Here is a 13,809-nt window from a genome sequence, read left to right on the forward strand (position 1 = left end):
TTATTCACCAGTTTTGCTTAGAGCACCGCAGGAGGGGACGCTCCTTGGTTTCCACTGGTTTCCTCACTCTTGCCCTCAAAAGCCTTCCTGGGTCCACCAAACAGCACAGTAAAGCAGTGACAGCAGCATGTGTCCCAGCAGCAGCATCATGCTAGATCAGCACATCTGTACTATTGCATTTTCTATGTATTGATGCATTGACATGAAAACAAACTTTTGTGTCCATCTATGCTGTAAACACAGACAGTTAATAACTATCTCCTTTTGCCTCAATGGATGTGGAGACAAAACCATGTAAGTTCTTTGCTTTCTATCTCATGTATAATGCATCATATTTGGGTTTCTTTCCATTTCAAAAAGTATCAATGGAGCAAAAGAAGTCAAGAGAGATATCCAAGATCTCCTGACTCCATAAATACTGATCAATTAGATCTTTTGGACTGGACTGCAGCCTAATGAAACTTACAAAAAGCTAATATCCATCTCCTATAAGTACCTTTTTACATTAAAAAAATCTCATTCAAATTCAGGTGTAAAAAAGGCAAAAAGAGCAAGTAGATTTACTTGCATACTTTATTTGCTACGATAATATTAAATTGCTGCAATAATATTAAATGTCATTGGCAGATCCTTTAACACTTATCAAAAAAAACACTTCAGAGACAAGATGATATTCTCTATCAACATTTCCTACAAGTGTTTTCCTTTTCAGCGTTTTAAAAATGGTTTGCAGAAAGCACATGTCACGTTTTGAGGAGGTGAACTCTAAACTAGAAAGATTATGTTTGTGTTGGGGTTCTTGGAGGGAGGGAGAGAAGGTCATTAGATTGGCAACCCAAAGAAGAAGATTCATTACTTTGCTTATAAGTTTCTGGGCTACTACATATGGACATGCACAAAGACCAGGGCAGTTTTAGTGTTCTCTCCAGTTATGTCAAACACTTTTAGTCATAAAATGCCTAGGCACTGGAATCCACAAAGTCAAGCCAACAGAAAAAAGATCTTGTACAGTTGCCAGTCTTTGCTTGACAGAGGCTCAGAACAGAATAAAAGCAAAGAATAAATTACCTTTTGTGAAATAAAGTGGGCACAGTGCAAACACACTGCAAATGGGCCATAAGGGACACTTTCTCCCAAGCTCCATCCATCTTCACCTTATAGAAGTACTAAAAGCCTTATCAATAATTTAACAAACTAATGGACATGTTTTTAAACATGGGCTGATGCTTAAAGAAGCACCATGTTGGCAGATCAAGGTGGTGAAAGTGGAAAGCTTGTGGCTTTTTCTTCTGCGGTTAATTTGAAAGTCAGTACAGCATGGTGTGCTATAGACACAGTATTTTTGTCAGCAGCACTTTCTTCTGCTAGAGCTCGAGCCTGGGACTGCAAAACAGCAATGTCCTGAAGGGCAAACTCCATCTTCAGGTGGGAACAGTGGTTTGCTTCAGAAAGCTACTCACAGTTAGCAGGACTGAGCCACATGGATCAGTGATAACAACCTTCCTGAGACACACCTGGGCATTTTGCAGCAATTGTAGGCATGAAGGTCCTAAGCTTTGGGACTCAGCACTTCCCACCAGCTTAACAGATGGGGAGCCTGGTTGCCACCCAGCTGGGTTGCCACCCAGCCTGGTTGCCGCATAATGTCCCCAGGGCTCTCACTCAGGGACCAGGGTGCCAGGACAGCCCTGGTTTTCCAGGGATAGCCTACCCCTGGCAAGGACAGCACAGAATCATCTAGGTTGGAAAGGGCCTTTCAGACCATCAAGTGCAACCATTAACATAACACCGCCAAAACCACCATGACCCTCAGCACCATGTCTACCCATCTTTTAAATACCTCCAGGGATGGCGATTCCACCACTTCCCTGGGCAGCCTGTTCCAACACTTGACAACCGTTTCGGTGAAGAAATTTTTCCTAATATCCATCCTAAACCTCCCCTGGTACAACTTGAGGTTGTTTCCTCTTGTCCTATCACTTGTTACGTGGGAGAAGAGACCGACCCCCACTTTGCTACAATCTCTTTTCAGGCAGTTGTAAAGAGTGATAAGATCTCCCCTCAGCCTCCTACATCTTGAAATCCCCAGCATATATAACATATACTTCAGGCTTTGAAGGACCTCAGCCTAATTGTCCCTCATGTGTGGGTTGTGCAAGACATCACTCAAACTATAACCAGCTTCCCTTAAGACATAGTGGGGGGAAGGGGAGCTCACTGACCTGAGCACACAGAGTGCTGGAGACCCAGATTTGCTGCTGCAGCTCTCTAAGGATGAAGGTGCCCACATTACCTCCTCTCTGCTGCCTGCACATCACTTTATAAGCTCACACCCAGCCCCCAGCTGTGCTGTCAGGCCCCGTTACTAATCCTCCAGAAAGAGATCACCTGGATGTAGATATCTATCTGCAAAGCCAGCAATTTACCTGTGAATCACTGCTAAACTTCCTGCCACCATATTGTGAAGTTCGCTGTAACCAACATTATACCCCTAATTTTTGACTTCACGTGAAGGCCTCCTTGAGGCATGATTTCGTTATTGAGAAGTGCACTGCCTGACATGCTCTTCTGTTTAATTGCTGAGGTCACATTAGTTAATTTGTACTTTTTGCGATCTGCTGCATATTATCGATTATCAGCTTCAGAGATGGTGCTGAAAAAGAAAAACAATATACACTGTTCAGTTACCACTATGATGTTATTTCTTGATAACAGTGTCATTAAATTCCACTGTCATTGCACGTCCTATCTTAGGCCAATATACTGAGTAAAACAGCCAAGGAACAACACTCATATTGATAGCATTATCATAAAACTAACTAATGACCATCTACAGATAAACCAGGCCTTTGCAGCTGCACAACCCAGTTTGATCACCTCATGTAAAGAAAATACTGGGAAATATATTCTTTACAAATTCTCTTTATGCCTCTGAAAGAAACTGAGATCTGCAAAGCAGTGGCCGTTCAAAGAAGAACCATAATAAGGTTGGTAAAAAGGCAGAAGTTATATTGGCTTTAAGGAGAAAACAGTGATTAGCTGGGATATTGTCACTCACCAAGGCTTGAAATTTTGACATTTCAGAATTTATTCACCTACTTACACCCATGCCATTTTGAACAAACTAGACAACCCTGCCTTCAGATGAAAGAGGTTATTAGTCAGATTTTCAAGTTAATCCCATAAATAACAACCCTGAAACAAAGTGATGCCTACACGTGGGATGGGAGGAGCAGAGAGTTGGCTCTCTGGGGGGTGCCAGGGACTCCGAGCCCAGAGCTCATGTACACCAGCGCCTGCCGGGTGCCTGCCCAGAGTGAGGAACAGTGAAGTAAACAGAGGGCATGCAAAAAACAATTTTTATATTGTTTGTAAAAGAAAGTCAAAATTGAAGAATAAAAAAAAAATAATGTCTGAAAGCACCTCCTGAATGCCAGTCCATGGGGAGTCCATGAGGGACACATCCCTTCAGAAAAGGGATTTTAAAGAAATGACACATATGTGACAAGTTGGGAGATTTGGAACAGACTGCCCAGGAAAGTGGTGGAATCACCATCCCTGGAAGTATTCAAAAGATAGGTAGATATGGTGCTGAGGGACACGGTTTAGTGGTGGTTTTGGCAGCGTTATGTTAATGGTTGGACTCAATGATCTTAAAGGTCCTTTCCAACCTAGAAAATTCTATGATTATGATTATATTATTCTACGATTTAACCCTCTCAGACGGGCTAGGAAGTGTGACCTTTTCATTGCTTTTGGGTTTTGCGTCGGGAGGAAATGTTTTGGCAAGGCTCGCAGGAGCCCCCGTACCTGCCCTTCCAGTCAGATGCTGCCATCTTCTGGTGTCCTGCCACTGAAAGGTTTCTCTTGCCTTCCAGATCAGCATCTTCATGACCCATTTATCTAATTACGGGAACGACCGCCTGGGCTTATACACCTTTGCAAACCTGGCCAACTTTGTTAAGAGCTCGACCAACCTGAAACTGCAGACGCTGCCCCCAGTTCAGCTGGCTCAGAAGTACTTTGAGCTCTTCCCAGAGCAGACAGACCCTCTTTGGCAGGTAATGCCACATCCTCTTCCTCCTCCAATTACAATCTGCTTGTTGAAATAAGAATCTTCTCCTGTAAAAAATAAAAATAAAAAATCCCACTTCGCATTCAGATAAGTTATTTCTTCCTGTATGCCACCTTATATTATTTAAATTTTCTTGAAGACACCACTGCTTTTGACTAGGAATGGATTAGCTTCTACTCACTCCAAATCAGGCATTCTAAAAGCACCTAATTGCCATTTAAGTGAGAGAAAGCTTCCCTCCCCATCCCTCCTGTCTTTAGTTTTGCTGATGCATCACATTGTGTTAACTGATATCGGTAAGACGCCTGCAGCCAGACGGTAGCAAGAGGTATCTCAAGGTAAACAATGCAGATTCGTTGCACTCCTTAATGATGGATTGCTAATGTTGGAGCACAGAAGCTACGAGGAGGATTTCCCACCATCAGAACCCCCTTCAGTGAAACAGTGAGGAAAAGGTGGGGCTGGAGGGGTCAGTGCTGCAAACACAGAATAGGCAGCTATTTTAAGAATGGAAAAGGGTTTCTGCACAGACTGACTATTTTCTATCTCTGTTTCAAATGCACAATAGTGTTGCTTGTAATCTCAACACTGTAATTTCCTAATCATTGTTACACATATCTGGCTCTTCTCTTATTCAGAATATGATGTGCCACGCTGTGCTTTTAGCTATGCAGGCATAAATCCAGAGTGACACCATGGAGATCTGTGCAGTTATTTTGGGCTTACACTGGCAAAAAGGAGCAGGAAATTTCCCTATTATTTTTGGCCGAGATGCAAAAGTATAAATCTATAATATTTCCATTGAGTTTAGTGGAGCTGCAGCGATTCACATCTGTTAATGATTTTCTCCATTATATTTTGTTAACTTTATTCACTAGTAAACTGTATCTTCTATTACTACCCAAATTCTATGCAAAAGCAGTATCTATATGATAACTGCTTCAAAGAGCAGTCAATCCTGACCCTTTCTGTGGGGTCTTTTGTTCACATGTTTTTATTTTGCATTCATAGGTAGTAGAAAGATAAGGAGATGAATAATATCCCACGTTTCTATTTTGTCTTTGCTTTTGGGTTCTTATGTAAATTAAAATTGGCACTAAGTCGTATGCATCTGAAACCATTTTGTCACCTAAGAAAGTAATGCCTTGAAGCTATTCAAACAGAGGTTTTCATTTTAACCTCAAATGAAAACTTGATTAAATCAATTTTTTCCTTCTTTTTTTTATTTTTTTATTTTTTTTTTCTAATGACTGAACTTAATCCTCAGTCATGCAAAACCATTATATACGCATTGAATTTTAGTCAAAGGGACCATATACGTGCCTACCTACATGCCTGCAGACTCTGGGTTTATTAAATGAGCCTGACTAATGGAGAAGGAAATGCAGCAGTCTCACAGGGTGCAGATTTTGATACCAATCCTTCCAGGATTTGCACAACTGTGCTTCACTGGGACCCCTGGAAGGACTGGTTCTGAAGGATACCCAGGAGTTTGGTCCCTGCACACTTGAATGCTTCCATGGATCCATACCAGAGCCCTCAATATCTGTCAAGAGTAAACTCTTATGAGGAAACGTGGGATTTTACTACTTAGTGTGAGGGTCTGGCATTAGTGCATAACATTTAGACCCTGCAAAGACTCACGTGCATGCAAACATTTATGATACCCCCAGCGTGATGTTCACAACCACCTTTTTGTCTTCAGAATCCGTGTGATGATAAACGACACAGGGATATCTGGTCCAGAGACAAAACATGTGACCACCTACCCAAATTTCTTGTGATAGGACCCCAGAAAACAGGTAAGAAGTAATGAATTTGTAACCAAAGCTAGCCCCCCCGCCCCCCAGTTTTGTACCTGTGTATTTATGTTCTGTAAATTGAAGCCAACTCCCTGCCATAGAGACAGTGCACTCCCCATCCCTACGGGATTCGGATAGTAACTCCTTCGCTGCCAACAGAAAGGGGGAACTGTTTCTATAGAAAAATTGCATTCGTTCACCATAAAAAAACCCATGCTGTCAGGCTACTCTATGTTAAGATCATTATTAAGTTATTTGACAAATTATTTCAACATCGTTTGAGTCCCTACTTGACAATAAATGTATTTACCACCTTGCAGGCCTCTGAGGGTCTCAAGGCATTATTTCAATTAAGCCCCATACTCCCACTCCCAAGGCAGCTATTACTGTCGTGGACATATTACAGAAAGTGGATGCTGAGGCAGGGAAATAAATGACTAATCTAAGATCATATAGAAATTCTGCGACAGTGACAAAGAGATGGCAGGTCTTGATTCATAGTTCAATGATAGCTTGCATAGCATGAAATCATTGAAGAGCAAGTTTAAAGACACATTCTCCAAAATTCTGTTTACCACCATATATCATTTCCAGTTGTTTTTGTCAAATAAACAACAAAAAAGTACTGTTACTGGGATTTTAAAGCATACTTATTACATACAGGTTTGTTAGCATTGAAATAAACAGTTTATTCCTCAATAGCAGACCACCAGGAAAAATACACAGAAGACGGAAGTGCGGTTCTGGGAGCAACAAAAGCATAATCCCATAATCAGTGCTTTTGAAAAGTTTTGTGCAACATAAATAGTTTGAAAACAAACGTGTTCAGGCCAGATTCCCTCACTGGTTAAATAGAAAGTCAGGCAAGCAATGTTGTGAACAACAGTATCAGGCTTGCATCAGAGAGCAGAATTCAGAATTTGGAGATAGGGAAAAGTTCGCTGAGCAGAGAAGTCCACGTGTATTCCCCCCTCTCTCTGAGAGCCCCTTGAACTTACACAGGCCTTTCATCAATAGGTGACTTTCTTCTAAAAGGTAACCTAATTTTCCTGTATAGCTCAGCATGCATTGATTTAAAGTACTTTCTTGAATGAAATAAAGTCAAAGGGTTTTTTTTTCTGTTTCCTAATGGCATCTCTTGTTGTCGTAGGAACAACAGCTCTTTATTTATTTCTTCTGATGCATCCTTCCATTATCAGTAATCTCCCTAGTCCAAAAACTTTTGAAGAAGTTCAGTTCTTCAATGGAAACAACTACCACAAGGGAATTGACTGGTAAGAAGAATAACAAAAAAGAAGTGTACATTATTAATACATGGTAAATCACAATGGAACAATTACAGCAGCATGTATGACATCGACATAATTACTGGATGAATTTGTTATGGTTGGTATTATCAAACAGAAAAAGAAACTAATTTGGAATGATGGGACATTTAATCAAGTCCTTAATTTTGTTTAGATATTACAGTACCAATTTTCTTATTTTTTTCACAAATGAATACAATAGCCAGCTCGGTTACGATGTCTGTCTTCATGCTGAATTGCACCTCTGTCTTTTCATAACTGTATCTATACTGACTTATACTCTTTTTCTTCAAAAGCAGCTTTTCATGAAGTAACATTTGATTTGTCTCTTCATGAGAAAAAAAAAACACTGTAAAACATTTCAGCTTGTATTCCTATCACAATTTTAAATATTGCTTTTACTATTTTTGCACAAGAAAAACATTTTTGTAAGGCTTTCGTTTCTACAGGGAAAAGCAGTTCTCATCCTTGTGTGAAAACTGAAATATAAGACAAACATCACACGACACAGAAACAGATTAATCTTGAGCAGTTTCCCTTGCCCACATATGGCCTGGAAGGCGTGTGGAGCAAATGAGGATGACCAATAAAAGCAGGCTCTCCCCACAACTACAAGATCAGCTTCTCATTTCAAGGTGTCACGAAAAATAAAGGGAAAGAAAGGGTTGGTGTTTCTCTTCACCGAAAAATGCCTCCAAAACAATTTCACCTTTTGCTTCGTTTGAATTCTTCACCCTTTCAGTTGAACCTTCTGTCTTACTTACTTTTACTTCCAATCAATTTTAAGTGGAAAAGACCATTCAAAGCCAAAATTCAAGTCTTGCATTCCGAAAAAGTCTAAAATGACAGATTTGTTAGTTCCAAAATGAAATATTTCAACAATGTTAAAATTAAATGGTTGACATTTTGAAGCTTTTCCCACTTTATTCTGCATCTAAAACTGAACTCACTCCAAACTGGTGAAAGATATCCCTTTGACATTGAACTTATTAGCAAAAATCTCATCCATCAAAGGAAAAACCTAATTACTTGACTTCATGGAGGCTTTAGCTATTGCCAGCACCATGTAAGAGCCAAGATGTGTTCCCCCTATTCCAGTTCTGGATTGAGCTGAGAAATTCAATTTTGCTTCCTGTGAGTTATGTCTGAAAATTCCCACCTACCATGAAATAGGAAGCACAGGGATACAACTCTTTTGTGATTCTGCTAATTCTAACAAGTCTCTTCACCTCCCAGGTACATGGATTTCTTCCCCACTCCTTCCAACGTCACCACCAACCTCCTCTTTGAGAAAAGTGCCAACTATTTCCATTCTGAGGAAGCCCCTAAACGAGCTGCTTCCCTCATCCCCAAGGCCAAGATCATCACCATCCTCATCGACCCATCCGATCGGGCATATTCCTGGTACCAGGTACGGACCTTGCCTTCGAGAAATGGACAGTGAAATCGATGGCAGGGGACGATGGCCAGCGTCAGTGGGAATTTGTGTCCTTGAGCAAGAATGGGATTTATCGCAAAGCATTTGCACTCTGTAGAAGTGGAAGGATGCTGAATGCCAGCTTTTGCAGTTGGCACCTGTGACACCAGTGTCATAAATGATGAAACTTCTCAGCACAGAGCTGCCACCAGCTGTAAACAAACAGTTTAATCTCAATTACAGCTGACACGGCATAGAGGAAAAGCAGTGCTCCTCGCCCAGGGAGATACACAGGGGAAAATGAGCATGGCCTAGCTAGAAAATCAGAGCTCTTGATGCTGAGAATCTGGCACCTCATCCCATCCTTCAGCATGTAGGCTGAGCAATATGCGGTGGTGTACAAATGCATGCAGTATCTTCCAAAGTTTTGAAGGAGTTAGAAAGAGCTGTGTCTGGAGAGTTGGGTTGGTTTTTTTTCTCTCCTTGGAAACAAAAGAAAGCCTGTTGTTTTTCTGAGGAAATTCCAGGATGCTCTTTCTTGTCTTTTACTGAGCCCACACCTTTCCACAACAAAGTCTGCACTATTTAAAGAATGCCTATCTTTAAAGAGCCGTTTAAGGATGCATGTGAAATATGGTGTAGTCACACAGATAAAGAAAATACTAAAAGCAGTGTTATAGAGACACAAATTAATACTGTTGCAATAAGCACAAAATACACCATGTCTGATACTGGTTTTATGAGTTCTGCGAGAAATAAAACATGGCCTAGGGCTGCAGTTTGCACCCTTTTTAATATCTCATTTCTACCTTCACAACTGCTGATGCAAGCTGCAAAGTAAGAAAAAAAAAGCAATACAAATAATTCTGTCTACTTCGGTAGAATTTGGTTCCTCAGCTCCCCTCCTGCCTGTCCCAGGAGGGTCCTTGACTGAAAGGTGGCCCCATCCTGCTTTCTGGTCCCCCCTTGGCTCCTACTTGGCAGAATTGGCACTGGTGGGGACCCAAGGGTCTGCTGAGGCTGCAGCCAAGCTGGCTGTGCCAGCACAGCCTTCACAACAGCTCTCGGGAGGCTTATGGCTTAATCTTCAGCATCCTTGTGATATGTGTCTAAATATCTCCCATTAGCATCAGCGATCCCACGAGGACCCCACTGCCCTGAAATTCAATTTTTATGAAGTCATAACGTCCAGCCATTGGGCACCCTCGGAGATAAGGACTCTCCAGAAGAGATGCCTGACACCTGGATGGTATGCTGTCCATATTGAAAGATGGTTAACTCATTACCCTGCTTCACAGGTAATTTCCAACCTGTTGTTTTGCCAATCTTCTCAGTTCATCTCCTCAATGAGTACGGCCTCATCATTAGAGATGACGGGATATTTCCCGCTGGAACCCTCAGCTGTTAGGAAATGTGGATTCAACAAAAGCGGGATATTTGGCAGAAGTCTGATGATTTTTCTGTCTTCTGATGGAAAAGATGCAACAGGAAAATGTTATGAACTGTGGCCACTTGGGCTTGATGGGGAGTCTGGGGGTTCCTTCCAGGATCAGCCAAGATTGCCAAGGCTTCTGGGTCCCAAGAAACAAGCAGCTGCAACATGAGACATTGTGGGAAGGTTTGACAAATTTATTTAGAAAATGCCAGGGCTTTTTCTAAAAAGAAATGTCATTCCGCTTCCCACTCACTCCCTTTCATATAAAATTTCACATTTGTTTGATCCTGATAAGGAATTAGCCTTTCTCAGTGTTAGAGCAGAAATTCCTTCTTTTGCCCTATCTTCCTTCAGATGTTTTATTGAATTCCCTTTTATAATCTTTCCCAGGAAAAATTTACATAAACGCATAGACCTAAAGAATTACTAAAAAAAATTGTTTACAGATATAAACCTAAAGGAAACATTTTAGTACTACAAAATATTTTTCCTGTGGATGTGGTCCATAGCTCAGTTCATATGTCTATCTACTGTAAGAAAAAGTTGTAAAAGGGTATTTAATGAGCAAGCATAATGAACACGTATCTCCAGAGACTGCTCTATGAGGGACAGAATTTTGCTGAAAGGAGGTAGAACTGAGTGTTGCCTATTTAGTCAGCGACCTGGTTGAAAAAAAAAAAAAAAAAAGAAAGAAATAGAAGCTCTGTCTTTTTGCAATCCTCACTTTTCTTTTTATACAGTTGCAGCTGTATGACGAAGAGGAGAAGCAGGTCAATCCCATTTCCAGGAGAAAGGAGAAAGTCTCAGTTAGTCATTTACTTTCTCCTTTCATCTTTGGCCTTTCTGCTCTTTCATAAATGGGAAAGAAGTACTACTTCAAGCAGCTGAGCTTCCAGCAAGGGCACTCCCAGGCAGCATTGCCCTAGGAGCACACAGGGCATGTCTCCTCATCAGCCACCTCATCCCAACTTCTTCCCCTGAAGGAGAAGGGGCTGTCCTGGAAAATTTGGGGCATGCAAAGGGTGCCCAACATTCCGTGCCCTGTTACCTGTGCTCCTTTTCTGCCCTCACCCAGGGCTGCTGCCCCCTCTCATGCACCAGGGGATGGATAGGATCCATCCTATCCAGTTTAGGATGGATATTAGGTGAAAGGGTTGTCAGGCATAGGAACAGGCTGCCCAGGGAAGTGGTGGAGTCACCATCCCTGGAGATATTTAAAAGACGGGTAGATGTAGTGCATGGTTTAGTGGTGGTTTTGGCAGTTAGATGATGGTTGGACTTGGTGATCTTAAACATCCCTTCCAACCTAGACAATTCTATGATTCTATGATTCTCCTGACGCAGCGAAGAGCAAGTGCAGCCCTCTTATTAAACATTCAGTGGCACATCAACATATTTCTTGTAAAACCGGTAACTGCTCATGTTTCATAGTTAGAGTGATTAATTTTACAAGATACACAACAAAATGCACTCATTCTTAATAAGGTGCACACAGAGTACATTCACGGTGCTTACTAATGGGCACTCAGTAGTATGCATTCACTCAGCCTGTGCACTCAAAAACTTAATAATTCATAATAAGCTTTCACAATAAATATAAAACACATCTGCCCAGAATAATTATTAGTAATACTGCTTGATACTCCAGTAGACTTTTGATACATTATCTTAACATTTGCTTGTGGAGCTCCATGTACCTTTACATCACATCAATCTCTAATTAAAAATAAAACAAAAAAAACCCTTTGCTAACAAATTCGCAAGCCTGTATACTTGATAGACTGGTTGTAAGTTTCAAATAAATTGCCACAATGTCACATTTAAACATGTAATTGTATAGTTTCAAAATATCTAATTCTAAGATATATGTATATAAGATTTTTTGTTATTTTTCTTATTCCATGTCAGATTTTCTATGGACACATTCTAAACCTCAACAATATTTTTATATTGCTTATCTCTTTTTCTCAGAATTCTCTGAGACTCGGGTTTGGTTTATGAGATTTAACTCTTGCATTTGAACAATGTGCACACACAAGAGTTACAAGGTTCCCACCTGTACAGATTCAACATAACAGAGTAAAAAGTAAATATCTAAAGAGAAGTTCATCCATATGATTGCTACTAGCACTGCACATGCTAATTTAAATCCATGTTGTCACAGAAGGGAAATAATGTAATTCTTTCATTAAACTTAGTCCTGTTTCTAAATAGCCAGCATGTTTACCCCTACAGTTGCTTATTATTGATGGACAGCAGCTAAGAAGTGACCCAGCTACTGTGATGGATGAAGTGCAGAAGTTTCTTGGAGTCTCTCCTCATTATAATTACTCTGAAGCTCTAACGTGAGTCTGTTCCTTTATTATCTACCCTATGGGATCACAGTGTACCTCCCCTCCTACCAAGATCAGTTGATCATTGATTACAAACAGAAAACACACATTACAACAATGATACTTTTGAAAAGCTTGGGGCTTTCTTCGAGTTATGTTTAATATTCATCCAGTTTTCCTTTAACTTGTATACCTATTATATGTTATAGAATTTAATTGCACGACTGCATACATTTCCACATGCAGACTATACTTTGCACAACATACAGAACAAATGACTGCACCGTATTTTTATTAGATGCAGAACAAAGGCCCAGACTCATGTAAAAAAAAAAGTCTGCTAAGTTTGAGTGTTTGATCAGAGATACCCAGGACCTGTTTTCTCAGGGTACCTAGTTTTGCTTTCATCACTGCACTGATTAAAATGTACATTCAGCTGATGTGAGTTGTGCATGTAAGAGCTGAGCACACATTTGCACATCAGTCTGTTGAACTATATGGCAGTCTCCAGGAGCTGAAGACCACATAGGTGTGAAAAGTTTGGCTTAAACGTTTTTATCACATTCATATTGGAGTCTAATGGCATAGATTGGGTTAGAAGCACTCAGTATGATAAGATTCATCTGGTCACATGGTTTCTTTGATTGTTTGCTTTTAATGTGGACCAAATATATCATTCCCTAATCCCTTTTTGTAGATGTTTGAGCCAATTCTGCTGACCTGGTAGTCACCAGACACCATGGCATAGAAGAATTTAGTCTATATTCTTATAGTTTGGTAAAATTATAAGCTATTAATAGTAGATCCCTAACCTGGAAGTACCAGGCTCAAGTGCAGCACCTGGAGCACGGGGAGAAGCTTGTATTTGCCTGTGGAACACAACACCCTCAGACTGAGCAGCCTGACTGTCCATGGCCTGGGGTGTCAGCGCCAAAACTGCCAGTGCTCTGCAGGAGGCCAAATCAAGGTCCCCTGAACTTAGGGAAAGCCCTTTGATTGACTTCCCCCAGCCCTTGGTTGAGATCTAGCAAAGGCAGCTGTCATGAGCCTGGATCACATTTCTCATCCTTGCTCCCAAGAGGGTGACACTTTCCCCATCAAAGGGGATTAATGGCCTGTGTGGCACTCTCTCTTTGCCATTCCTCAATTCACCGCAGGAAGGCAGAGTCTCTGCAGGGGTGGGAGTGGGCTGAATCTCTCTCTCGCCTCGTAGTCCAGCAGAAAATTGTAAGAAGCTTTTGCACTGAGCCTCTCTGTATGAGGAGCATCATCTTGTTACAGTCAGAAGTGCTGGGCTGGGAGAGCCCTGGGACATCCATGGGCTGAGAAGAAGTTTTTTCCGAGTCAGTGTGCAAGCATGATCCTGCACATGGGGTGGGAATTAGAAAAGCCTGAACCTCGCCTTCCCTGCAGGCTGCTACTAGGAAAAAACATGGGACA

The 13,809-nt window shown here is 41.1% G+C and overlaps 1 protein-coding gene across 1 annotated transcript in view; it reads left to right on the top strand.

Moving 5' to 3' along the window:
* The window catches only part of LOC141469697 (bifunctional heparan sulfate N-deacetylase/N-sulfotransferase 4), an 85,463-nt gene that overhangs the window by 67,394 nt on the left and 4,260 nt on the right, over nucleotides 1–13,809 (top strand). The window contains exons 6-11 of the mRNA XM_074155344.1: nucleotides 3,879–4,061; nucleotides 5,781–5,877; nucleotides 7,028–7,151; nucleotides 8,421–8,595; nucleotides 9,729–9,899; nucleotides 12,272–12,381. Of these exons, the coding sequence (XP_074011445.1) occupies nucleotides 3,879–4,061; nucleotides 5,781–5,877; nucleotides 7,028–7,151; nucleotides 8,421–8,595; nucleotides 9,729–9,899; nucleotides 12,272–12,381 (860 nt within the window). The remainder of the gene's footprint in view (nucleotides 1–3,878; nucleotides 4,062–5,780; nucleotides 5,878–7,027; nucleotides 7,152–8,420; nucleotides 8,596–9,728; nucleotides 9,900–12,271; nucleotides 12,382–13,809) is intronic.

The sequence above is a fragment of the Numenius arquata genome, chromosome 10 (genome assembly GCF_964106895.1).
Source record: "Numenius arquata chromosome 10, bNumArq3.hap1.1, whole genome shotgun sequence".
Taxonomy (NCBI): Eukaryota; Metazoa; Chordata; class Aves; order Charadriiformes; family Scolopacidae; genus Numenius; species Numenius arquata.